The sequence below is a fragment of the Oncorhynchus mykiss genome, chromosome 7 (genome assembly GCF_057628025.1).
Source record: "Oncorhynchus mykiss isolate SJ-2025 chromosome 7, ASM5762802v1, whole genome shotgun sequence".
In the NCBI taxonomy this organism is placed as follows: Eukaryota; Metazoa; Chordata; class Actinopteri; order Salmoniformes; family Salmonidae; genus Oncorhynchus; species Oncorhynchus mykiss.
The window spans coordinates 66,036,490-66,061,200 of record NC_143028.1 but is presented as its reverse complement, the minus strand read 5'-3'; the positions used below and the strand labels follow the sequence as shown (position 1 = coordinate 66,061,200).

General features: G+C 44.0%; 1 protein-coding gene across 1 annotated transcript in view; it reads left to right on the top strand.

The window, feature by feature from the left end:
• The window catches only part of LOC100135991 (calcium channel, voltage-dependent, L type, alpha 1D subunit, a), a gene marked incomplete at its 5' end in the record, with an annotated part of 126,826 nt that overhangs the window by 53,745 nt on the left and 48,370 nt on the right, over positions 1–24,711 (top strand). Inside the window, 7 exon segments of the mRNA NM_001124328.1 lie at positions 106–258; positions 404–600; positions 1,387–1,490; positions 4,799–4,971; positions 13,095–13,172; positions 18,499–18,586; positions 19,439–19,599. Coding sequence (NP_001117800.1) covers positions 106–258; positions 404–600; positions 1,387–1,490; positions 4,799–4,971; positions 13,095–13,172; positions 18,499–18,586; positions 19,439–19,599 — 954 coding nt within the window.

The window sequence follows — 24,711 nt, the reverse complement described above, 5'->3', positions numbered from 1 at the left end:
CACACACACACACACACACACACACACACACACACACACACACACACACACACACACATCTAGCTATGTCTTCCCTACCTAACCTGTATGTTTGACTCTTTCTAGGTTTACAGGTTGTGTTGAACTCCATTATTAAAGCCATGGTCCCTCTCCTCCACATCGCCCTGCTGGTCCTGTTTGTCATTATCATCTACGCCATCATCGGCCTTGAGCTCTTCATTGGCAAAATGCACGCTACCTGCTTCTTCCCCAGCACAGGTAAGAGCGTGCGTGCGTGTGTGTGTGTGTGTGTGTGTGTGCATCTTACCATCTGTGTGTGTGTACATGACTATTGCATTTGTATTTCAGTCTCCCTCTCGGTTTCTCTCTCTCTCTCCCCGCCCCCCCGCCCCCCTCTCTGTAGGCATGATAGCGGAGGATGATCCGGCTCCATGTGCGATCTCAGGGCACGGGCGCCAATGTCCTATCAATGGCACCGAGTGCAGGGAGGGCTGGCACGGCCCCAACAACGGCATCACCAACTTTGACAACTTCCTGTTCGCCATGCTGACTGTGTTCCAGTGTATCACCATGGAGGGCTGGACAGACGTGCTCTACTGGGTGAGGCCCTCCGTCATAGAGATCCTATCATTCATATCATATTTCAGTCTGTACCCTCTGTTCTCCCTGTGCGGTCTCTGTATGAACTTTGACCCGATCATTCCCTCTGAGAATTTGACCAAGCTGGTGTGTCAGTAGATTAGTCATTAGGCCTAGATGTGACTGACATTTAAATGTTAAAGATTCAGTCAAGCATTTCTCTATATATCTGAGTCCCAGAACATTCCCTCACCTTTTTTATCACTCTGAACTGTAAAACTATATATAAATGCCTTGAGGTTTTTCCTTTCATCTTGCATTCTTAGCAAACAGGTATTCTCACCTTTCTCTACCTCGGACTATCCATTTTATTCTCTTTCTCTTCCTCCCCTCTTTCTTCTTCTTCTTTCCCCATCTCTCTTTGGTGGCGGGTGCTCCTCCAGATGAATGATGCTATGGGTCTAGAGCTACCATGGGTCTACTTTGTTTCTCTTGTCATCTTCGGCTCCTTCTTTGTTCTAAACCTGGTTCTGGGAGTGTTGAGCGGGTAAGACACCTCTGTCTGTCTGTCTGTCTGTCTGTCTGTCTGTCTGTCTGTCTGTCTGTCTGTCTGTCTGTCTGTCTGTCTGTCTGTCTGTCTGTCTGTCTGTCTGTATGTCTGTCTGTCTGTCGACCTGGTTATCTCTCTATGTCTGTCTGCCTCTCTCTGCCTGCCTGTCTGTCTTACCTGTCTGTCTGCCTACCTGTCCATCTGTCTCTCTGTATCTATAGGTCTGTCTGTTAACCTGCTGCTCTGGGCTCCAACAGGTGAACGACGCCATCGGCTTTGGAACGCCCGCCATCTACTTTGTTAGTCTGATCATTCTGGGCTCCTTTTTCGTGCTTAACCTTGTGCTGGGTGTTCTGAGTGGGTAAGAGGTGGAAGGGGCTGTGTCCTGGGTGTTCTGAGTGGGTCAGAGGTGGTGGGGGCTGTGTGCTGGGTGTTCTGAGTGGGTCAGAGGTGGAGGGGGCTGTGTGCTGGGTGTTCTGAGTGGGTAAGAGGTGGTGGGGGCTGTGTGCTGGGTGTTCTGAGTGGGTCAGAGGTGGAGGGGGCTGTGTGCTGGGTGTTCTGAGTGGGTCAGAGGTGGTGGGGGCTGTGTCCTGGGTGTTCTGAGTGGGTCAGAGGTGTAGGGGGCTGTGTGCTGGGTGTTCTGAGTGGGTCAGAGGTGGTGGGGGCTGTGTGCTGGGTGTTCTGAGCGGGTCAGAGGTGGAGGGGGCTGTGTGCTGGGTGTTCTGAGTGGGTCAGAGGTGGTGGGGGCTGTGTGCTGGGTGTTCTGAGTGGGTCAGAGGTGGGGGCTGTGTGCTGGGTGTTCTGAGTGGGTAAGAGGTGGTGGGGGTTGTGTGCTGGGTGTTTTGAGTGGTTAAGAGGTGGTGGGGGCTGTGTGCTGGGTGTTCTGAGTGGGTCAGAGGTGGTAGGGGTTGTGTGCTGGGTGTTTTGAGTAGGTCAGAGGTGGTGGGGGCTGTGTGCTGGGTATTCTGTGTGGGTAAGAGGTGGTGGGGGCTGTGTGCTGGGTGCCGAATGCTCTGCAGTGGGGTGTGGGCTGTGTGTGTGCGCTGTGCGCATTGTGTTTTCTGTGCGCGGTGAGGTAAGGACAGACAATGGTGTGGCTTGCAGTGTGTGGTGTTGGGGAAAGACTCAGGGAAACAGAGATGGAAATACTCAGTCACTGGTAATACAGTACTCCATTTTGATATATAATTCTGACTGACGCCGTTTACTGCCCTGGCCACCACCAGTATAACCTTTGTCGACCTCTCACTCATTTTGCGTTGTGTTTCCTCGTCTCAACAACCTATAGCAAAGGGAGACGTTTTCCAGTGCCTAGAGACAGGACTCTCTCTCTCTCTCTCTCTCTCTCTCTCTCTCTCTCTCTCTCTCTCTCTCTCTCTCTCTCTCTCTCTCTCTCTCTCTCTCTCTCTCTCTCTCTCTCTCTCTCTCTCTCTCTCTCTCTCTCTCTCTCTCTCTCTCTCTCTCTCTCTCTCTCTCTCTCTCTCTCTCTCTCTCTCTCTCTCTCTCTCTCTCTCTCTCTCTCTCTCTCTCTCTCTCTCTCTCTCTCTCTCTCTCTCTCTCTCTCTCTCTCTCTCTCTCTCTCCTAATGCATCAACCCAGTGTACTGCTGCTTCCATTCCCCTGCATTGGGGAGGAAGTGTTAGTGGAGGTGGGGTGTTAGTTCATAATTAAGCAATAACGTGTAGTATATGACCAATATACCACAGCTAAGGGCTGTTATATGCACGACGCAACATAGAGTGCCTGGATACAGCCCTTAGCCGTGGTACATTAGCCATATACCACAAACCCCCAAGGTATCTTACTGCTGATACATGTCACCAGCGTAATTAGAACAGTAAACAAGTAGTTTGCATCATACCCGTGGTATATTCAAGCAATAAGTCCCGACTGGGTGTGGTATATGACCAATTTTCCATGGCTAAGGACTGTTCTTAGGAACAACATAACGCAGACATAGCCGTGGTATATTGGCGGTATACTACAAACCCCTAAGGTGCCTTATTACTGTTATAATCTGGTTACCAATGTAGTTAGAAGAGTAAAAATAAATGTTTTGCCATACCCATGGTATACGGTCTGATATACCACAGCTTTCAGCCAATCAGCATTCAGGGCTCGAACCACCCAGTTTATAATGTCTGATAGACCACGTATTTCAGGCAATCAGCATCTACGAGACAAAATACCTGTTTATAATTCTCACTACACCAGGGCTCTCCAGCCCCGTTCCTGGAGAGCTACCGTCCTGTAGGTTTTCACTCAAGCTCTAATCTAGCACACCTGATTCTAATGATTAGCTGGTTGATAAGCTGAACCAGGTTAGTTACAACTAGGTTGGAGCGAAAACCTAGAGGAGGGTAGCTCTCCAGGAACAGGGCTAGAGACCCCTGCACTACTCTATGGCCAGCAGCACTCTGAGGATGTGTGTTCTTTCTTAGAGGGGTCTGTTGGCGGTTGGCAATGTTCCCTAAAGGTTCTGCTAATGTTCCCTGAAGGTTCTTCTCCCTCTATCTATGATTTTTTTTTTCTTTCTTCAGATGTATTCGCGGGAAGGTCATTTAAGAGAAAATGATATTACGGTTCCAGTTAAGTTTGACATTCAGTAATGGTAGATGATTATAGTAATTAATATGTCATACTGTAATATGCTATAAGTGGGACTGATTATTTAAGTAGCAATTTACGTAGCAACAAGACCCACTGGGCAAAACAAAACAGCTAAAGGAATGTTTGTTTTTACAAAATGACAAATTCATTTAAAATATGTCTACATGTTATATTTTCACATTCATAGAATATTATAGACACTCCAGGGTACACCTTTTGGTTTCCAAAATGTTCTAGGAATAGCATTGAGATGTTCTATTGTAGTGTATTTAGTAGGCCTTTGTGAACACAATCCTCTGGGAATATTTTGACAACCACAATTGTTTGATGTTTAATTCCAAAGTGATGGCATCACTGTGTTAACCGCTCATTTGAATGACTGAACGTTTCCCTGAAGCTATTCCACCCACAATATTGTCCAGTGGTCATCAGCTTGCATGTTGTTTTGTGTGTGTTTCTGATTCCTGTGTGAAAATAGTATAACATTCTGACTACATACCAGTAACCACTCCCCCCATTGGTCTATCTCTGCATCATATTGATGTTCTGTTGTTATTGAAAGGTGTCCGTCTCCATCCAGTGGCTAGGCTAGGGTTAGGAGGACTACACAGGCAATCAGAGGTCAAAAGTAGTGCACTATATAGGGAATGGGGTGCCATTTGTGACAGTGATATAATAGAAGGAGCAGTTCTCCAGTGTATTGATGTGTTATACTGTTAGGAACTGGATACACAACCATGCATTGGTATCATATTGACTGTCTGAAGGACACAGTTGTACTGTGGATTAGATTGACTGTCTGACTGTCTGAAGGACACAATTGGATTGAGCACTCATTGCCCATTCAGAATGAACTGTATTACAATTTGTATACAAATTGTGTGGTGAGGCGTTACTGAGTCTGTGCATGTGTTTTGTGTGTGATTTTGCATGTGGCGCATTTGTGTGTTTGTATGTTGTGTATGCATTCACTAACGTGGGTGCATTCTGTGTGCCTGTCTGTGTGCCTGTGTGTGGTTGCATGTGTGTGCTTGCTTCTGTGTGTGTCTGTGCCCACAGAGAGTTCTCCAAGGAGAGAGAGAAGGCCAAGGCCAGAGGAGACTTCCAGAAGCTGAGAGAGAAGCAGCAGCTAGAGGAGGACCTGAAGGGCTACCTGGACTGGATCACTCAGGCCGAGGACATCGACCCTGACAACGAGGACGAGGAGGGCAACGAGGAGGGCAAACGCAACCGTAAGCACCCTACAACATACACACACATACTACCCTAAAACACACTCACACACAAACATGTGCACACACAAACCGTACACTACACACCACCCTAAATCACACACTACCCCAAAACACACACTACCCCAAAACATACACACTATCCTAAAATGCACACTACCCCAAAACATACACACTATCCTAAAACACACACCCTATCCTAAAACACACACTACCCCAAAACATACACACTATCCTAAAATGCACACTACCCCAAAACATACACACTATCCTAAAACACACACTACCCCAAAACATACACACTATCCTAAAACACACACTCCCCAAAACATACACACTATCCTAAAACACACACACTATCCTAAAATACACAATACCCCAAAACATACACTACCCCGAAACATACACACTATCCTAAAACACACACTCCCCAAAACATACACACTATCCTAAAATACACACTACCCCAAAACATACACACTATCCTAAAACACACACTACCCCAAAACATACACACTATCCTAAAACACACACTACCCCAAAACATACACACTATCCTAAAACAAACACTACCCCAAAACATACAAACTATCCTAAAACACACACTACCCCAAAACATACACACTATCCTGAAACACACACTACCCCAAAACATACACACTATCCTAAAACACACACTCCCCCAAAACATACACACTATCCTAAAACACACACACAGCGCAAGAGCAGCCAGTGAGTGTACCTGTGCACCACAGAAAAACTACAGTAAGGGTGGCATGTTGTTTAGGGAAATATAGCTACTGAAGGTTTCCAGTGTGACCTGCTCTTTTGCAGTCTCACAGCTCTCATTGGCCACATACTGGAATTCTGTGTTCAGGGTTACTGTGTTAAATCCACATACACACTAAAATACTACACACTCGCACACAAACACACACACTAAAGTACTACACACACCACACACACACGGCTAAGCAGATAATATAGATTTGGTGAGCCAGAGTCCCCTGTAATGTAGGTCAGTGTAGGGAGACGAAGCCAAAAGATCAAGGTTGTTTTAAAAAAAAAAAGATTACACACATAATCTGTGTCACGGCTGCGCTGCGAGTCAGGTGATTACACTCTCTCACTCTCTGTCTAGACACACACACACACACACACACACACACACACATAGACACACACACTCCTACATGTACAACTATATTAACCACTATATCTTGTAATCAGCAATGTGTCCAATATTGTTGTCAACTATTGTTATGACTCTAAAGAGTATCTATTTCAGGTTTGTGAGGTGCACTATACAGCCTTCCTCAGTTCACACCATAGTCATGTTAGTGGAGCTCCAGTTGAGTTAGTCTGAGAAGGGAAAAAGGGATAAATCATATTACTTGAGCAGAAGAAAGACTGTAATCCAAATCCTCTTTATATAAGCAGCACATGATGCAGAACAGAACAGCAAACTGTTACTGCCCTTCCATACAGCTTTAGTACTGTACCCTCCCTACCTGTCAACCAGATACTGTTACTGCCCTTCCATACATCGTTAGTACTGTACCCTCCCTACCTGTTAACCAGATACTGTTACTGCCCTTCCATACATCGTTAGTACTGTACCCTCCCTACCTGTCAACCATATCCTGTTACTGCCCTTCTATACAGCTTTAGTACTGTACCCTCCCTACCTGTCAACCATATACTGTTACTGCCCCTCCATACAGCTTTAGTACTGTACCCTCCCTACCTGTCAACCAGATACTGTTACTGCCCCTCCATACAGCTTTAGTACAGTACCCTCCCTACCTGTCAACCAGATACTGTTACTGCCCTTCCATACAGCTTTAGTACTGTACCCTCCCTACCTGTCAACCAGATACTGTTACTGCCCCTCCATACAGCTTTAGTACTGTACCCTCCCTACCTGTCAACCAGATACTGTTACTGCCCTTCCATACATCGTTAGTACTGTACCCTCCCTACCTGTCAACCATATCCTGTTACTGCCCTTCCATACAGCTTTAGTACTGTACCCTCCCTACCTGTCAACCATATACTGTTACTGCCCTTCTATACAGCTTTAGTACTGTACCCTCCCTACCTGTCAACCAGATACTGTTACTGCCCTTCCTTCCATACAGCTTTAGTACTGTACCCTCCCTACCTGTCAACCAGATACTGTTACTGCCCTTCCATACATCGTTAGTACTGTACCCTCCCTACCTGTTAACCAGATACTGTTACTGCCCTTCCTTCCATACATCGTTAGTACTGTACCCTCCCTACCTGTTAACCATATACTGTTACTGCCCTTCCTTCCATACATCATTAGTACTGTACCCTCCCTACCTGTCAACCAGATACTGTTACTGCCCTTCCTTCCATACATCGTTAGTACTGTACCCTCCCTACCTGTTAACCATATACTGTTACTGCCCTTCCTTCCATACATCGTTAGTACTGTACCCTCCCTACCTGTTAACCATATACTGTTACTGCCCTTCCATACAGCTTTAGTACTGTACCCTCCCTACCTGTCAACCATATACTGTTACTGCCCTTCTATACAGCTTTAGTACTGTACCCTCCCTACCTGTCAACCAGATACTGTTACTGCCCTTCCTTCCATACAGCTTTAGTACTGTACCCTCCCTACCTGTCAACCAGATACTGTTACTGCCCTTCCATACATCGTTAGTACTGTACCCTCCCTACCTGTTAACCAGATACTGTTACTGCCCTTCCTTCCATACATCGTTAGTACTGTACCCTCCCTACCTGTTAACCATATACTGTTACTGCCCTTCCTTCCATACATCATTAGTACTGTACCCTCCCTACCTGTCAACCAGATACTGTTACTGCCCTTCCTTCCATACATCGTTAGTACTGTACCCTCCCTACCTGTTAACCATATACTGTTACTGCCCTTCCTTCCATACATCGTTAGTACTGTACCCTCCCTACCTGTTAACCATATACTGTTACTGCCCTTCCTTCCATACATCGTTAGTACTGTACCCTCCCTACCTGTCAACCAGATACTGTTACTGCCCCTCCATACAGCTTTAGTACTGTACCCTCCCTACCTGTCAACCAGATACTGTTACTGCCCTTCCATACAGCGTTAGTACTGTACCCTCCCTACCTGTTAACCAGATACTGTTACTGCCCTTCCTTCCATACATCGTTAGTACTGTACCCTCCCTACCTGTCAACCAGATACTGTTACTGCCCTTCCATACATCGTTAGTACTGTACCCTCCCTACCTGTTAACCATATACTGTTACTGCCCTTCCTTCCATACATCGTTAGTACTGTACCCTCCCTACCTGTCAACCATATACTGTTACTGCCCTTCCTTCCATACATCGTTAGTACTGTACCCTCCCTACCTGTCAACCATATCCTGTTACTGCCCTTCCATACAGCGTTAGTACTGTACCCTCCCTACCTGTCAACCATATACTGTTACTGCCCTTCCATACATCGTTAGTACTGTACCCTCCCTACCTGTTAACCATATACTGTTACTGCCCTTCCTTCCATACATCGTTAGTACTGTACCCTCCCTACCTGTCAACCATATACTGTTACTGCCCCTCCATACAGCTTTAGTACTGTACCCCCCCTACCTGTCAACCATATACTGTTACTGCCCTTCTATACAGCTTTAGTACTGTACCCTCCCTACCTGTCAACCATATACTGTTACTGCCCTTCCATACAGCTTTAGTACTGTACCCTCCCTACCTGTCAACCAGATACTGTTACTGCCCCTCCATACAGCTTTAGTACAGTACCCTCCCTACCTGTCAACCATATACTGTTACTGCCCTTCCATACAGCTTTAGTACTGTACCCTCCCTACCTGTCAACCAGATACTGTTACTGCCCTTCCATACAGCTTTAGTACTGTACCCTCCCTACCTGTCAACCAGATACTGTTACTGCCCCTCCATACAGCTTTAGTACAGTACCCTCCCTACCTGTCAACCAGATACTGTTACTGCCCTTCCTTCCATACAGCTTTAGTGCTGTACCCTCCCTACCTGTCAACCATATACTGTTACTGCCCTTCCATACAGCTTTAGTACTGTACCCTCCCTACCTGTCAACCAGATACTGTTACTGCCCTTCCATACAGCTTTAGTACTGTACCCTCCCTACCTGTCAACCATATCCTGTTACTGCCCCTCCATACAGCTTTAGTACTGTACCCTCCCTACCTGTCAACCATATACTGTTACTGCCCCTCCATACAGCTTTAGTACTGTACCCTCCCTACCTGTCAACCAGATACTGTTACTGCCCTTCCTTCCATACAGCTTTAGTACTGTACCCTCCCTACCTGTCAACCAGATACTGTTACTGCCCTTCCTTCCATACATCGTTAGTACTGTACCCTCCCTACCTGTCAACCATATACTGTTACTGCCCCTCCATACAGCTTTAGTACTGTACCCTCCCTACCTGTCAACCATATACTGTTACTGCCCTTCCATACAGCTTTAGTACTGTACCCTCCCTACCTGTCAACCATATACTGTTACTGCCCTTCTATACAGCTTTAGTACTGTACCCTCCCTACCTGTCAACCATATCCTGTTACTGCCCTTCCATACAGCTTTAGTACTGTACCCTCCCTACCTGTCAACCAGATACTGTTACTGCCCTTCTATACAGCTTTAGTACTGTACCCTCCCTACCTGTCAACCATATACTGTTACTGCCCTTCCATACAGCTTTAGTACTGTACCCTCCCTACCTGTCAACCAGATACTGTTACTGCCCTTCCATACATCGTTAGTACTGTACCCTCCCTACCTGTCAACCAGATACTGTTACTGCCCCTCCATACAGCTTTAGTGCTGTACCCTCCCTACCTGTCAACCAGATACTGTTACTGCCCCTCCATACAGCTTTAGTACTGTACCCTCCCTACCTGTCAACCAGATACTGTTACTGCCCTTCCTTCCATACAGCGTTAGTACTGTACCCTCCCTACCTGTCAACCATATCCTGTTACTGCCCTTCTATACAGCTTTAGTACTGTACCCTCCCTACCTGTCAACCATATACTGTTACTGCCCTTCCATACAGCTTTAGTACTGTACCCTCCCTACCTGTCAACCAGATACTGTTACTGCCCTTCCTTCCATACAGCGTTAGTACTGTACCCTCCCTACCTGTCAACCATATACTGTTACTGCCCTTCCATACAGCTTTAGTACAGTATATTTCTCGTCACCATCCCTTCCTATGAACCAGAGAGCAGCACTATACCACTACACTATCTCTCAGTCTCCAGTCTCCTTCCCCTAGAAAGTACTGAGCTCTAGATTAGAATCACAACCTCTTTCACTGATTTACTTTAAAGCCACATCTCTCCTGTATTCTCTCCAAACTCCAGAGTTTCAGTATGGTCCCTGTCCCTCTCGTGTTTACCAAGTATGTCGATTTAGTCAAGCATCTCTGCCATGCTTCAAAATATACTGTTTTACTTAGACATTTATCGTTCTATTGTCAATAACTGTATTTCAGTCCCTCCAGGATTCTGCTATGCTGTTATCACAATTGTTTTTGCAAAATCATCAGTTCCCTGCATATTATGCGAGGGCTTGCAAATTTGACCAATCACTGCAGTATTGCCGCATAAACAATAAATCATCGCAATATTATCGCATATAACTGACCCATCTCCCCAGAACAAAAAGAGGGCTCGCAAGTTCAACCAATCACCACACATTTACCGCAGAATATGGTTCAATCAAGCCATGCGTCATCAAAGTGTTTGCCTCGTCATTGCATTTTCCTTACAAATTGGACAAAATCATTACATTTTCCCAAACAAAATGTCAGAATTGCTGCAGCAAAATCAAGTATTTTTACCCGCAAATATCACAAAAAATCTCTGTGAAATCCTGGAGGGATGGGGATTTAGTAATTGAAACTTCAAACCAAGTAAGGTAATGTATATTAAATTATAGTAAAGTATAGTCAAATATAGTAAAGTATAGTCAAGTATAGAATACTAAAGCAAGTAAAGGATTACCACAGGATTATCACCACTGCCTCCATTTATACACCGTTAACATAACTAGTAACTGGATAGTAACATGATAGGAGATATGTATCGTAGGAGTAGCATCTTCAGTATGTAGGGGTTTCAGAAGAGATCTTTCTAGTGCTCAGAATGCTTGACACTAGGCTGAAGGTTGGGGTTAAAGGTCAGTGGTTATAATAACATGGATCCCTCGGCGATGCCAACTTGTGAAATGCATCACCCTGGCTTTTCTGTGTCTATCACCGTACCCGGGCATGACATGAGAGACTGTATAGTAACATATACACTGAGTGTACAAAACATCAAGAACACCTGCTATTTCCATGCAATTGACTGACCAGGTGAATAAGTTTTAATGTCACATGCACAAGTACAGTGAAATGCCTTTTTTTCAAACTAAAAAGTATTAAAAAAAAGTATAATTCCAGGTAAAATCCAGGTCAAAGCTATGATCCCTTATTGATGTCACTTGTTAAATCCACTTAAATCAGTGTAGATGAAGGGAAGGAGACAAGTTAGTCTTGGGACAATTGAGACATGGATTGTGTATGTGTGTCATTCAGAGGGGGAATGGACAAGACAAAATATTTAAGTGCCTTTGAACGGGGTATGGTAGTAGGTGCCAGGCGCACCGGTTTGTGTCAAGAGCTGCAATGCTGCTGAGTTTTTCATGCTCAACAGTTTGTGTGTGTATCAAGAATAGTCCACCACCTAAAGGACATCCTGCCAACTTGACACAACTGTGGGAAGCATTGGAGTCAACATGGGCCAGCATCCCTTTGGAACGCTTTTAGGAAGGTGTTCTTAATGTTTTGTACACTCAGTGTGCATGTGAATGCTGTTCATTTGCATTGCAGCATGTAGGTATAGGCTCTAGAGCTGTACTGTTCTGTATGACCCCGCCCCTCCCCTCCGGCCTGCAGGTGCTAGCTTCCTGTCATGTGACTAACAGTTGTCCATCTTCCTCTTCTGCTCCTCTTCAGTGTCTACCACAGTCCATGCTACTGGTGTCAGTGGTGTTGGTGTTGTCAGTCAGTGTCGCTGTTGCCAGCTGTACTGGGTCGTTCCACGAAAAGAGTGCCTTTAAGTAGAAATTGTGCACAAATATTGAGTTTTAAAAACCTGATATATTAAATGATGTGCCCTTTAATATAGACCACATTGAGAATTTAATCAATCAGATTTTATATTTGAATAATGGCTTGCTAAATGCTTGTAAAATTAAAGATTTTGATATGTCCCTTCATCAACCCTGTGCCACTTCTAGAAAGATTTTAACCCACTTAATCCCAAAAGTTACACTATCATCGTAAAGCTCTTGTTATTTTGTTGCTTTGACAATGTCATTTCTGAAGATTATTATTTATGTCATGTAATTTGTGTTTAATTTACATATGTCCCTCATTTTAAGGTCAACCCTGTTACGTGAACTGAAATCTCGTTTTTAATATGGGTGAAACTATTAGTAAAAAAATAATAATTTCATCCTAAATTCATTGAACATCTAATAGTAAAATCATACTGAAAAGCAAGTGAGCTGGTTCTGCTCTTTTTGGCCATTTTCAGGTGTTTTGTGGTGTGAAAATAAGCAGGTCAAACATAAAAAGTCAACCCTAGTCACCCATAGACAGGCTAGAAATGTTTTAACAATGTATTTCCTTGCATTCTATTGACCCTCCCAGTTGCACACAACAAGCTTCCATTCCCCCAGTCACAACAGGAGTACAACAGGAGTTATGGCTGAACAGATTTAAACCTGTTACTTTATTTGGCCCTTAATAGCCACTTACTATCTCATTGAGATGTGTTTTTATGAAGTTGAACATAAGTAGGTGAAATCAAATGTTTTTTTTTTACCAAGTTACACTTTTCGAAAGGCACCGAATTGGTGGAACGACCCTACTATTATTGTTGCTGTTACGGTTGTTGTTGTTGTGGTGCATTGTTACTGTGCTGCTCTAACCTATCTTGATAGAGGCCCATTCTCCTCCCCATGTTTCTCTGCTGTGCCGTCTGCTGTCTGAATGCATGGGCTTGCATGCATTAAACATGAAGGGGTGACTCTGGCTGACCTCACAGAGAAGAAGAAAGGAAGCAGGTTTGGGTGGTTCAGCCAGTCCTCCGACACTCATGGTAAATCCCCTGGTTTTCCCTTCCACATTGAAAAAGTCTGCGTGTGCGTGTATGCGTGAGCAAGCTTGTGTGTGGGTGGGTGATTGCGCGTGCTAGCGTGAGCTTGTGTGTTTGTGTATGTATTTGTTTGTTTGGGTATGTCTGTGTGTACACCTCTGTGTGTCTGCAGCCTAATGTCGGCAGCCTAATGTTGGCAGCCTAATGTCGGCAGCCTAATGTCGGCAGCCTAATGTCTGCAGCCTAATGTCGGCAGCCTAATGTCTGCAGCCTAATGTCGGCAGCCTAATGTCGGCAGCCTAATGTCTGCAGCCTAATGTCGGCAGCCTAATGTCGGCAGCCTAATGTCTGCAGCCTAATGTAGGCAGCCTAATGTCGGCAGCCTAATGTCTGCAGCCTAATGTTGGCAGCATAATGTCTGCAGCCTAATGTCGGCAGCCTAATGTCGGCAGCCTAATGTCGGCAGCCTAATGTCTGCAGCCTAATGTCGGCAGCCTAATGTCTGCAGCCTAATGTCTGCAGCCTAATGTCTGCAGCCTAATGTCTGCAGCCTAATGTCGGCAGCCTAATGTCTGCAGCCTAATGTCTGCAGCCTAATGTCTGCAGCCTAATGTCGGCAGCATAATGTCGGCAGCCTAATGTCGGCAGCCTAATGTCGGCAGCCTAATGTCTGCAGCCTAATGTCGGCAGCCTAATGTCGGCAGCCTAATGTCTGTAGCATAATGTTGGCAGCATAATGTCTGCAGCCTAATGTCGGCAGCCTAATGTCGGCAGCCTAATGTCTGCAGCCTAATGTCGGCAGCCTAATGTCTGCAGCCTAATGTTGGCAGCCTAATGTCTGCAGCCTAATGTCGGCAGCCTAATGTCGGCAGCCTAATGTCTGCAGCCTAATGTCGGCAGCCTAATGTCTGCAGCCTAATGTCGGCAGCCTAATGTCTGCAGCCTAATGTCGGCAGCCTAATGTCTGCAGCATAATGTCTGCAGCCTAATGTCGGCAGCCTAATGTCGGCAGCCTAATGTCTGCAGCCTAATGTCGGCAGCCTAATGTCTGCAGCCTAATGTCTGCAGCCTAATGTCGGCAGCCTAATGTCTGTAGCCTAATGTCTGCAGCCTAATGTCGGCAGCCTAATGTCGGCAGCCTAATGTCTGTAGCATAATGTTGGCAGCCTAATGTCTGCAGCCTAATGTCGGCAGCCTAATGTTGGCAGCATAATGTTGGCAGCCTAATGTTGGCAGCATAATGTCTGTAGCATAATGTTGGCAGCCTAATGTCGGCAGCCTAATGTCTGCAGCCTAATGTCTGTAGCATAATGTTGGCTGCCTAATGTCTGCAGCCTAATGTCGGCAGCCTAATGTCTGCAGCCTAATGTCTGCAGCCTAATGTTGGCAGCCTAATGTCTGCAGCCTAATGTCTGTAGCATAATGTTGGCAGCCTAATGTCTGCAGCCTAATGTCGGCAGCCTAATGTCTGCAGCCTAATGTTGGCAGCCTAATGTTGGCAGCCTAATGTCTGCAGCCTAATGTCGGCAGCCTAATGTCGGCAGCCTAATGTCTGCAGCCTAATGTTGGCACCCTAATGTCGGCAGCCTAATGTCTGCAGCCTAATGTTGGCAGCCTAATGTCTGCAGCCTAATGTCGGCAGCCTAATGTCTGTAGCATAATGTCGGCAGCCTAATGTCGGCAGCCTAATGTTGGCAGCCTAATGTCGGCAGCCTAATGTCGGCAGCCTAATGTTGGCAGCATAATGTCGGCAGCCTAATGTCTGCAGCCTAATGTCTGCAGCCTAATGTCTGCAGCCTAATGTCTGCAGCCTAATGTCGGCAGCCTAATGTCTGCAGCCTAATGCTGGCAGCCTAATGTCTGCAGCATAATGTTGGCAGCCTAATGTCGGCAGCCTAATGTTGGCAGCATAATGTTGGCAGCATAATGTTGGCAGCCTAATGTCTGCAGCCTAATGTCTGCAGCCTAATGTCGGCAGCCTAATGTCTGCAGCCTAATGTCGGCAGCCTAATGTCTGCAGCCTAATGTCGGCAGCCTAATGTCTGCAGCCTAATGTTGGCAGCATAATGTTGGCAGCCTAATGTCTGCAGCCTAATGTCGGCAGCCTAATGTCGGCAGCCTAATGTCGGCAGCCTAATGTCTGCAGCCTAATGTCGGCAGCCTAATGTCGGCAGCCTAATGTCGGCAGCCTAATGTCTGCAGCCTAATGTTGGCAGCCTAATGTCTGCAGCCTAATGTCTGCAGCCTAATGTTGGCAGCCTAATGTCGGCAGCCTAATGTTGGCAGCCTAATGTCTGCAGCCTAATGTCGGCAGCCTAATGTCTGCAGCCTAATGTCGGCAGCCTAATGTTGGCAGCCTAATGTCGGCAGCCTAATGTCGGCAGCCTAATGTCTGCAGCCTAATGTCTGCAGCCTAATGTCGGCAGCCTAATGTTGGCAGCCTAATGTCTGCAGCCTAATGTTGGCAGCATAATGTCTGCAGCCTAATGTCTGCAGCCTAATGTTGGCAGCCTAATGTCTGTAGCCTAATGTCTGCAGCCTAATGTCTGTAGCATAATGTGTGCAGCCTAATCACCCTACTTGTGCTTTGCTATTGTGATTGACCATTCTGTTTGAGCATCACTATCCTTTCGGTCTTGCTTTTCCTTTTGTGTTCTTTCTGTGTTTGATAAAGCCTCTCCCTGCAGGCCAACTCCTGCTGTTTCTGACTCAATGAGCCCAGACTCTCTCATCCCCTGTGAGTGGAGTCACATGAGGAGCACCAGGCAGCATAATAGGGATACATACTGCTCTGGTTGATACCAGGCACTCAACTTCTCTCCCTCTCTCTCTCTCTCCATGCGCAGCCCGGTTAAATCAGCTAGGCTAGGGGCTCAGTGTGAATAGAAAAACGGGGCTAAACCAAGATCACTACATCCAGCAGTCAGCAGTATTGAGAAAGAGAGAGAGAGCTGTCAAAGGACTCAAGAGTCAAAGAGAACGCTTTCACACAAACCTCGTAACCTCGCACAAACAGGCTGTGGTCTCACATAAAAGTTGTAGCTTTGTTTCTTTTCACACAGTCATAGCAGCAGTCTTCTCATATTACAGAATTTCTCCCAAAGTATTTAGAGAATATTTTTAAGAGTCTAATATTTTAGAGTAGTACAGTACCTTCGGAAAGTATTCAGACCGCTTTACTTTTTCCACATTTTGTGACGTTACAGCCTTATTCTAAAATTGATTAAATAAACTAAATTCCTGAGAAATCTACACACAATACCCCATAATGATAAAGTGAAAACAGGATTTTGAAAATGTATGTATTAAAAATATAAACAGAAATACCTTATTTACATAAGTATTAAGACCCTTTATGAGACTCGAAATTGAGCTCAAGTGCATCCGTGAGATGTTTCTACAACTTTATTGGAATCCACCTGTGGTAAATTCAATTGATTGGACAGGGACAGATATGTCTATATAAGGTCCCACAGTTGACAGTGCATGTCAGAGCAAAAACCAGAGGCCAGTAACCGAAAGGGGCCAGTAACCGAAAGGTTGCTGGATCGAATCCCAGAGCTGACAAGGTAAAAACCTGTCATTATGCCCCTGAAAAAGGCAGTTAACCCACTGTTCCCTGGTAGGCCATCATTGTAAATAAGAATTTGTTCTTAACTGACTTGCCTAGTTAAATAAAGGTTATTTAAAAAATATATATATAAAAAACAAACAAGCCATGAGGTTGAAGGAATTGTCGAGAGCTCCGAGACAGGATTGTGTCGAGGCACATATCTGGGGAAGGGAACCAAAACAATTCTGCAGCATTGAAGTTCCCCAAGAACACAGTGCCTCCATCATTCTTAAATGGAAGAAGTTTGGAACCACCTAGAGCTGGCTGCCCAGCCAAACTGAGCAATCAGGGGAGAAGGGCCTTGGTCAGGGAGGTGACCAAGAACCTGATAGTCACTCTCTTCTATGGAGATGGGAGAACCTTTAAGAAGGACAACCATCTCTGCAGCACTCCACCAATCTGGCATTTATGGTAGAGTGGCCATTTTTCAGCGACAGGGACTGGGAGACTCGTCAGGATCGAGGCAAAGATGAACAGAGCAAAGTACAGAGAGATCCTTGATGAAAACCTGCGAAGGTTCACCATCCAACATGACAAGGACCCTAAGCGCACACAGCTAAGACAACGTATGAGTGGCTTCGGGACAAGTCTCTGAATATCCTTGAGTGTCCCAGCCAGAGCCCAGACTTGAACCCGATCTAACAGCTCAGGAAAGTCCTGAAAATAGCTGTGTAGCAACGCTCCCCATCCAACCTGAGGGACCATGAGAGGATCTGCAGAGAATAATAGAAGAAACTCCCCAAATACAAGCTTATAGTGTCATACCCAGAAATACTTGATGCTGTAATCGCTACCATAGGTGCTTCAACAAAGTACTGAGTCAAGGGTCTGAATACTTACTTATTTACTTTTATAAATGAGCAAAAATCAAAAAAACTGTTTTGGGTTTGTTATTATGGGGTATTATGTGTAGATTGATGAGGAGAAAGAAAAAAAATAGTCAATTTTAGAATACGGATGTAAAGTAAAACAATGTGGAAAAAGTCAGTGCCGAAAGGTGTTAGTGTTTTAAGTCTAATATTTTTGTATCTAGTGTTTTGTGTCTAATATTTTAAAGTAATACCTTATTTTTTTGTCTAATATGGTTGTTTAAAGGAGCATCCTCTTTCTTCATCCTGTACTCCTCCACTGCATCAGAGAGCCCTCAGACATAGCAGCTGTCCCGTCCTCTAACTCCCCTCTGTTCCTACATCTCTAACTCATTACCTTAAGTCATAGTGATGATTACAATGACCGTACTAGTAACACTTATGATGGCAGCTAGTTTATTAATTCATAGTAAGTTAATAAGGTACTAGAAGCCAGTAGTTATTATGATGAAGAGATATCCTATCACATTGTCATACTTTCCAGGGGATATAAAATAAACACAAACCCTATAGTGGTTTCTTTCTTTCTTGTTTTTCTATCTTCCCACTTTACAGACTTTCTTCTGTCTATTCTGTTGCACATGGATTTGGTTTTGGGAGGTGTTGTCCTTTGGAACCGAATTTGTGTTGTGTTTTTTTGTTGTTGAGAAAAGGGATTTCTTAGAAATTCCTGCAGTGATGCTGACCGTTCTTTCTTTCTTTGATGAATGAGGTTTATTTTCTCTGGGATGTGGGACCGTGGGTCTGAATGTGTACTGTACGGTTGAGGTGTGTGTGTGACATGTACGGTGTGTTGTACATGGGGTTCTGTATGTGTGTATGATGAGTACTCTGTTTGCCACTGCAGCGAGTATGCCAGCCAGTGAGACGGAGTCGGTGAACACAGAGAACGTGGCCGAGGATGAGGTGAAGACACCGTGCTGTGGACCTTTTTGGTGAGAACTCCCCCAGACTAGAACCACATCTGCAGTTCCGTACCATAGAACACAACCTGCGATATCATAGAAACTACCACATTCTTTACAGAAACACAACCCCTGAGTGAACTATTGTGTGCTTTATCTTTCTTTATCTATCCTCTATCTATCCTGTCTGGACAACTGCTGGTGTAAAACAAGCTTTAATAAATACATTTGTTTGGTTGACCACTCATGTTGCACATAGGATATGTGGCTTTGTACAACATTTATGAATATCCTGCAGTCAGCAAGCTAAACTGACATCTATTATAAACGTTTTGATTTTTCCAGTCAAAAAATTTCAAAGTCAAAGTTCAGGTCAGTAAAATCACCTTACCTCACATGTGTCCTTGCTTGACGCATGCAGCAGCAGTCTGTACAGTAAAAGTTTTATTTTTCTGCATGAAGTAGTGACGTCTGTTATTTCTGTAGATAAATGCTTGCTTTAGGTTTCTCTACTGTATGTGCTGTTATGTTCTCTGGAGTCAGCTTTAATGAGTCTGCAGGTAATAAATCAACTCCAACTCCCCTTTAAACATGTCAGCATATAATCTGGGGCATCGCGAGGAACTGGAGGTGCTGGAGCCTTGTGCAGTGTTTTTATACTTTTTGATTGATACTGCATGCTATGCTGCTCTCTCCCTGTCCCAAAGTTCTTTCAAAGTTCATTGACTTCTCTTTCCCAAGTTTTCTTCTAATATTCTTTGAACACAGTGCCTGCCTACACCACCTCTTTATATACTTCCTAACCCCCCTCTAACCATCGATCCCCCCCCTCTTCAATGAAAACCTCCCCTACTGGTCTCCTTTTTACTTCCTGTCTCACAGTCGGCGCTGGCGTCGCTGGAACAGGTTCTGCCGCAGGAAGTGCCGGTTGGCAGTTAAATCGGTGCCTTTCTATTGGCTGGTGATCATCCTGGTGTTTCTCAACACACTCACCATCTCCTCAGAGCACTACATGCAGCCTGACTGGCTCACTCAAGTACAGGGTTAGTACACTACAATCAGCCTGACTGGCTCACTCCAGTACAGGGTTAGTACACTACAATCAGCCTGACTGGCTCACTCCAGTACAGGGAGTGGGTCTACTACGCCACATACTGGCTACCATTGTCTTAGATCATGTGCCATAGGGCCAGGAGTTTTTCCTGACCATGTGACTTGACCAGCAAAACTTCAGGCCCATACAGTATTTATACTCTATAACTAAGGCCCAGAGTAGTCTTATTTGCAAGACTCATGGCGCTCCATGGCAGCTGTGAAAAGAGACTTGACCAGAATTACTTCCAAGTCAGGTCAGGTGGTAAGGAAAAACTCCTATCAATGATATTTTTTATGTGACTTGCTTCAGCAGTCACACTTTAAATCTTGTACTTATTTCTGACATTTTATTAAAGTTATTATTTGTATCACTACTCCTTTTACACTGTTTAAGCTAGAAACACCATTCAAACTTTAAAACATACAGACTGGTGTGGAATAGTTTTGATACCGTTAATACCTTTTAAACTATTAACCTTTTTGTAATCCAAAAAATCCTAATCCACTTTAATGTAAACAATGTGACTTTTGACACAAATCAGCTACTTTGACCACTTTCCCAACAACTTAGACAAAAACGTAGTGCGAATGAAATCTTAAGTCCGGTTCAGATACAACAGCCGACAGAAGGAGAGATGAGACAAGACAAAATTAGCTCGTTTTGGAATTGTCTGTTGTAGGACAGCTGACTAAAAACATTCAGATCAAAAACATGAGATGCATGTTTGAGAACAATTCCACTATAATGTGACTATTTTTACAATGAAGTGGTGAAGCTTTGAAACAAGTTGGCACTTGTTGTAGCAAACGAGTATCATTAAATACATGCACCAGAAACATGGCACACTTTGTAACTTGACAGAGAAATATCAGCAAGCTAGCGATTACTGCAGCAAAAGAGCTAGCTAGCTGTCTGCTTGGCTTGCTAGCTGCTTGTCTACACAGACAAAATGTCAGCGCACTGTTCTCTGATTGGCTAAATGGATCCGTCTCGTCGCAAGTCTTTAGCTAAGATTTGACATGTTCAATTTGGGAAAATCAAGCAGCCGACATGAGACGTTCTAAAAATAGAGTGTTCAAAGCAAATGTTATAAAACTGAGTAAAACCATGTTGTCTGTTGAATCTGAATCAGGCTTTAGTCTACTTCTCTGCTGTTCAAATCTGAAATCAGAACTGAAATATCTTCTACCAATTTATTTTTATTTGTATTTATTTGCACCAAAGAAAACAAGTGATAGACAACAATACTGATATAAAATAAAGAAAACGGTGTGCAGGTGTTGTTGAAAGCCCAAAGGCTAATATGAAAACCACACCACAAAAACGATATACAATACATAAGTACAAAAATAACAGATAAAACCTACTAATAATAATTGTTTAAATGAATTGATCAGTAATCACCTGAAAAAAAACTATTCAGCTGTTTTAGTAATCAAGTCAACAATTTTTTCTCTCAACTTTAACCTTTTTTAACCACCTTCCCAACATCTTAGACAAAAAAGAGCATATGAATTCTTGTTCTCATTCTATTTTGTTCAAATCTGAAATCAGATCAGAAAAACTTCTACAAATCAACTACTTTCATTAAGCTAACTTCCCACTGTTGAATAAACTGCCATGGAACTTTCAGAAATGTCTAATTATAAACCAGGTAGTTTGGGTCCTGGATGCTGATTGGCTGTGTGTATATCAGACAATATATCACGAGTATGATGCAAAACTACTTGTTTACTGTTATATTCATGTTGGAAACTGGTTTAAAATAGCAATAAGACAACTCTGGGGTTTGTCGTATATGGCCAATATGCCACTGCTAAGGGCTGTATCCAGGCACTCCACTTTGCATTGTGTGTAAGAACAGCCCTTAGGCGTGGTATACTGGCCAATATATCACACCTCGTCAGGCCTTATTGCTTAATTATAGAACTTGGGGAGCACATTCGAAGAATTAGACAACTAGTAAACAATGTGACTTTTGACACAAATCAGCTATTTTTACCACTTTCCCAACTGTTGGAAAAGGTATGAAGGTCTACTTCTCTGCTATTAAAATGTTAAATCAGAACAGAAATATATTCTACCTATCAAACGATACAGCAGTTTTAGTAACCTCCGAGGTTTAGGCCACTATCCAAACAACTTACATAAAAACTTACTGTGTATGACATCTTGTTGTGTTTATCTGCTATTCAAATTTGAAATAAGAACAGAAATATCTTCTACCAATCAAACGATACAACTGTTATAGAAACCACATCAACTACTTTCATCAAGCTAACTTCCCACTGTTGAATTAACTGCCATGTAATGGAGCATTCTTACATTTGTAATTATATCACTGGGGGAGCACATTCTATGAATGAGAACCACTAATTAATGTGACTTGCTTCAGCAAGACCACTAGAAATTCCACTTGCTTCTGACTTATAGTTAGTGTGCCTTGCTTCACAATACCACTCTATGTAATAACATACCACTACTATAAGGCCTACTACTACCACACTCACTACTACTACTACTACTACTACTACTACTACCACACTCACTACTACTATTGCTACTACTGCTACTACTACTAATAATAATAATAATATTACTACTACTTCACAGAGTTATGGCTGAACGATGATGACATTATCAACATACAGTTGGCTGGTTATATGCTGTATAGGCAGGATTAAAGAGGGGGGCCTGGTAAGACAAAGGGCGGTGGACTATGTATTTTTGTAAATAATAGCTGGTGCACGATATCTAAGGAAGTCTTGAGGTTTTGCTCACCTGAGGTAGAGTATCTCATGATAAACTGTAAACCACACTATCTACAGTGCCTTGCGAAAGTATTCGGCCCCCTTGAACTTTGCGACCTTTTGACACATTTCAGGCTTCAAACATAAAGATATAAAACTGTATTTTTTTGTGAAGAATCAACAACAAGTGGGACACAATCATGAAGTGGAACGACATTTATTGGATATTTCAAACTTTTTTAACAAATCAAAAACTGACAAATTGGGCGTGCAAAATTATTCAGCCCCCTTAAGTTAATACTTTGTAGCGCCACCTTTTGCTGCGATTACAGCTGTAAGTCGCTTGGGGTATGTCTCTATCAGTTTTGCACATCAAGAGACTGACATTTTTTCCCATTCCTCCTTGCAAAACAGCTCGAGCTCAGTGATGTTGGATGGAGAGCATTTGTGAACAACAGTTTTCAGTTCTTTCCACAGATTCTCGATTGGATTCAGGTCTGGACTTTGACTTGGCCATTCTAACACCTGGATATGTTTATTTTTGAACCATTCCATTGTAGATTTTGCTTTATGTTTTGGATCATTGTCTTGTTAGAAGAAAAATCTCGGTCCCAGTCTCAGGTCTTTTGCAGACTCCATCAGGTTTTCTTCCAGAATGGTCCTGTATTTGGCTCCATCCATCTTCCCATCAATTTTAACCATCTTCCCTGTCCCTGCTGAAGAAAAGCAGGCCCAAACCATGATGCTGCCACCACCATGTTTGACAGTGGGGATGGTGTGTTCAGTGTGATGAGCTGTGTTGCTTTTACGCCAAACATAACGTTTTGCATTGTTGCCAAAAAGTTCAATTTTGGTTTCATCTGACCAGAGCACCTTCTTCCACATGTTTGGTGTGTCTCCCAGGTGGCTTGTGGCAAACTTTAAACAACACTTTTTATGGATATCTTTAAGAAATGGCTTTCTTCTTGCCACTCTTCCATAAAGGCCAGATTTGTGCAATATACGACTGATTGTTGTCCTATGGACAGACTCTCCCACCTCAGCTGTAGATCTCTGCAGTTCATCCAGAGTGATCATGGGCCTCTTGGCTGCATCTCTGATCAGTCTTCTCCTTGTATGAGCTGAAAGTTTCGAGGGACGGCCAGGTCTTGGTAGATTTGCAGTGGTCTGATACTCCTTCCATTTCAATATTATCGCTTGCACAGTGCTCCTTGGGATGTTTAAAGCTTGGGAAATCTTTTCGTATCCAAATCCGGCTTTAAACTTCTTCACAACAGTATCTCGGACCTGCCTGGTGTGTTCCTTGTTCTTCATGATGCTCTCTGCGCTTTTAACGGACCTCTGAGACTATCACAGTGCAGGTGCATTTATACAGAGACTTGATTACACACAGGTGGATTGTATTTATCATCATTAGTCATTTAGGTCAACATTGGATCATTCAGAGATCCTCACTGAACTTCTGGAGAGAGTTTGCTGCACTGAAAGTAAAGGGGCTGAATAATTTTGCACGCCCAATTTTTCAGTTTTTGATTTGTTAAAAAAGTTTGAAATATCCAATAAATGTCGTTCCACTTCATGATTGTGTCCCACTTGTTGTTGATTCTTCACAAAAAAATACAGTTTTATATCTTTATGTTTGAAGCCTGAAATGTGACAAAAGGTCGCAAAGTTCAAGGGGGCCGAATACTTTCGCAAGGCACTGTACATACCCCAACTAGAAGCTATGGATTTCAAGGAGCGGGACCTGGAAGCTTATAAGAAATCCCGCTATGCCGTCAGACAAACCATCAAACAGGCAAAGCATCAATAAAGGACTAAGATCGAATCGTATGACACCGGCTCTGACGCTCGTCGGCTGTGGCAGGTCTTGCAAACCATTACAGGCTACAAAGGGAAGCACAGCCGAGAGCTGCCCAGTGACACGAGCCTACCAGACAAGCTAAACTACTTCTATGCTCACTTTGAGGCAAATGGCACTGAATCATGCATGAGAGCACCAGCTGTTCCGGACGACTGTGTGATCACGCTCTCCGCGATGTGAGTAAGACCTTTAAACAGGTCAACATTCACAAGGCCGCAGGGCCAGACGGATTACAAGGACGTGTACTCCGAGCATGCGCTGACCAACTGGCAAGTGTCAACACTGACATTTTCAACCTTTCCCTGTCCGAGTTTGTAATACCACCATAGTCCCTGTGCCCAAGAACACTAAGGTAACCTGCCTAAATGACTACCGACCCGTAGCACTCACATCTGTAGCCATGAAGTGCTTTGAAAGGCTGGTCATGGCTCACATCAACACCATT